General features: G+C 41.1%; 1 protein-coding gene across 1 annotated transcript in view; it reads left to right on the top strand.

Moving 5' to 3' along the window:
• LOC119593525 overlaps positions 1 to 1171 on the top strand; it is a 4845-nt gene extending 3674 nt beyond the window's left edge. Inside the window, exons 2-3 of the mRNA XM_037942486.1 lie at positions 423 to 587; positions 694 to 1171. Coding sequence (XP_037798414.1) covers positions 423 to 587; positions 694 to 1160 — 632 coding nt within the window. The 3' untranslated portion in view covers positions 1161 to 1171. The remainder of the gene's footprint in view (positions 1 to 422; positions 588 to 693) is intronic.
• The last annotated feature ends 193 nt before the right edge of the window (positions 1172 to 1364 follow it).

The following is a 1364-nucleotide window of genomic DNA, read 5'->3' on the forward strand; positions in this document are numbered from 1 at the left end:
TCATCTTGTAGTTGTTCCATAAGTAAAATTATCACTTTGCAATACTTGCATTTTATTGCAGTATTATAAGATACAGTTGGCATATTATTTCTGGATGCATTGCACAGTTCACAAATTTTTGTGATAACATCTTCGCGGAAGTGTTCACAAAATTTAACTTGATCTTGGTATTTCCAAAAATGACGGACGTGTCTCACAGACGTTACGATGTTAATGACAAACATTTCCATCGAAAACTATCTCCGATCTCCTACGAAAGAAAGTTTCAGCTGATTTAGCGCTTCGGGATACGAAAGTGTAGTCTAATCAAATTATTATAATTATGCACATATACATGCGTGTGAGTGCGTGTAACCTAGCAAAATCAAACGCCTTCCTCAATCGTTATTACTGACTTCTTATCTTCGACCTCCCCAACGTAGGCTTATCTGCCGTTCCTTGTGGGCGTGGCCATCGTCCCGACATAGGGCAAGGACAGGCTTCCTCCGCCTATATACAGACTGCAGTCAGCTCTTCCTACCTTGACTCTCACAAGCACAAACAATATGAATCCTCTGGTATCTTACCAGAGGATTCATCCATGAAAAGTATTCCTGTGTCCTGGTCACTGTTCGCGTGTTTAAGATAAACCAACATAGTATATATATATTTTTTACCTTTGCTTGTATTAAGAGACTTTAAAAGTTATTATAGTTTACCACAAAAAAAATGATTGTGGTTTTCAGAACTTCCTGGTGTTCTTTGCTGCGGGATGCATGGTTAGTCCCTCAAACCCTGTGCTGCTTCCCCTGACCAACGGGGTGCACTACACCACCTACAACGGGGCCGTTCCTCTGATTTCCACTCCCCTGAGGACTGTCCCTGTGGCTCCTCCAGCCGTGGCTCCCAGTCCCTTCGTGGCTCCAAATATTCCCTTGATCCGGGTTTCTGAGTCTGAAATGAACCAAGACCAGGTTGCCGCTCCCCTCCCCATTATTTACAACTCAGCTATCGGCGCCCCTTCGGTTTACACCCAGGTTGCTGTTCCCGATGGCTCGGGAACTGCAATCTACGGCCTATTCAACCTTCAGCCTGTGCCTTCGTCAGGAGATATTCCTGAAGACTGCACTGTAGTCAAAATCTTGGGCAAGGAATGGTTCATGGTTTGCAAGAATAATTAAGTTTCATTCTTAGCTCCTTAGCGTTTTATTATACATGAAAAAAATTAAATGAGAAGGTCTTACGAGGGCGACGCCTTGAAGGTTTCATTGTTATTTATTTGTTATAATATATAAGAAATACATTTTACATTTTTAAAGAAACTAAGTCTAATTCTTAACCAATTAAAGAAAATAAAAACCAAATAATGCACGAATCATTATCAA

This window comes from Penaeus monodon, chromosome 32, assembly GCF_015228065.2.
Source record: "Penaeus monodon isolate SGIC_2016 chromosome 32, NSTDA_Pmon_1, whole genome shotgun sequence".
NCBI classification, from domain to species: Eukaryota; Metazoa; Arthropoda; class Malacostraca; order Decapoda; family Penaeidae; genus Penaeus; species Penaeus monodon.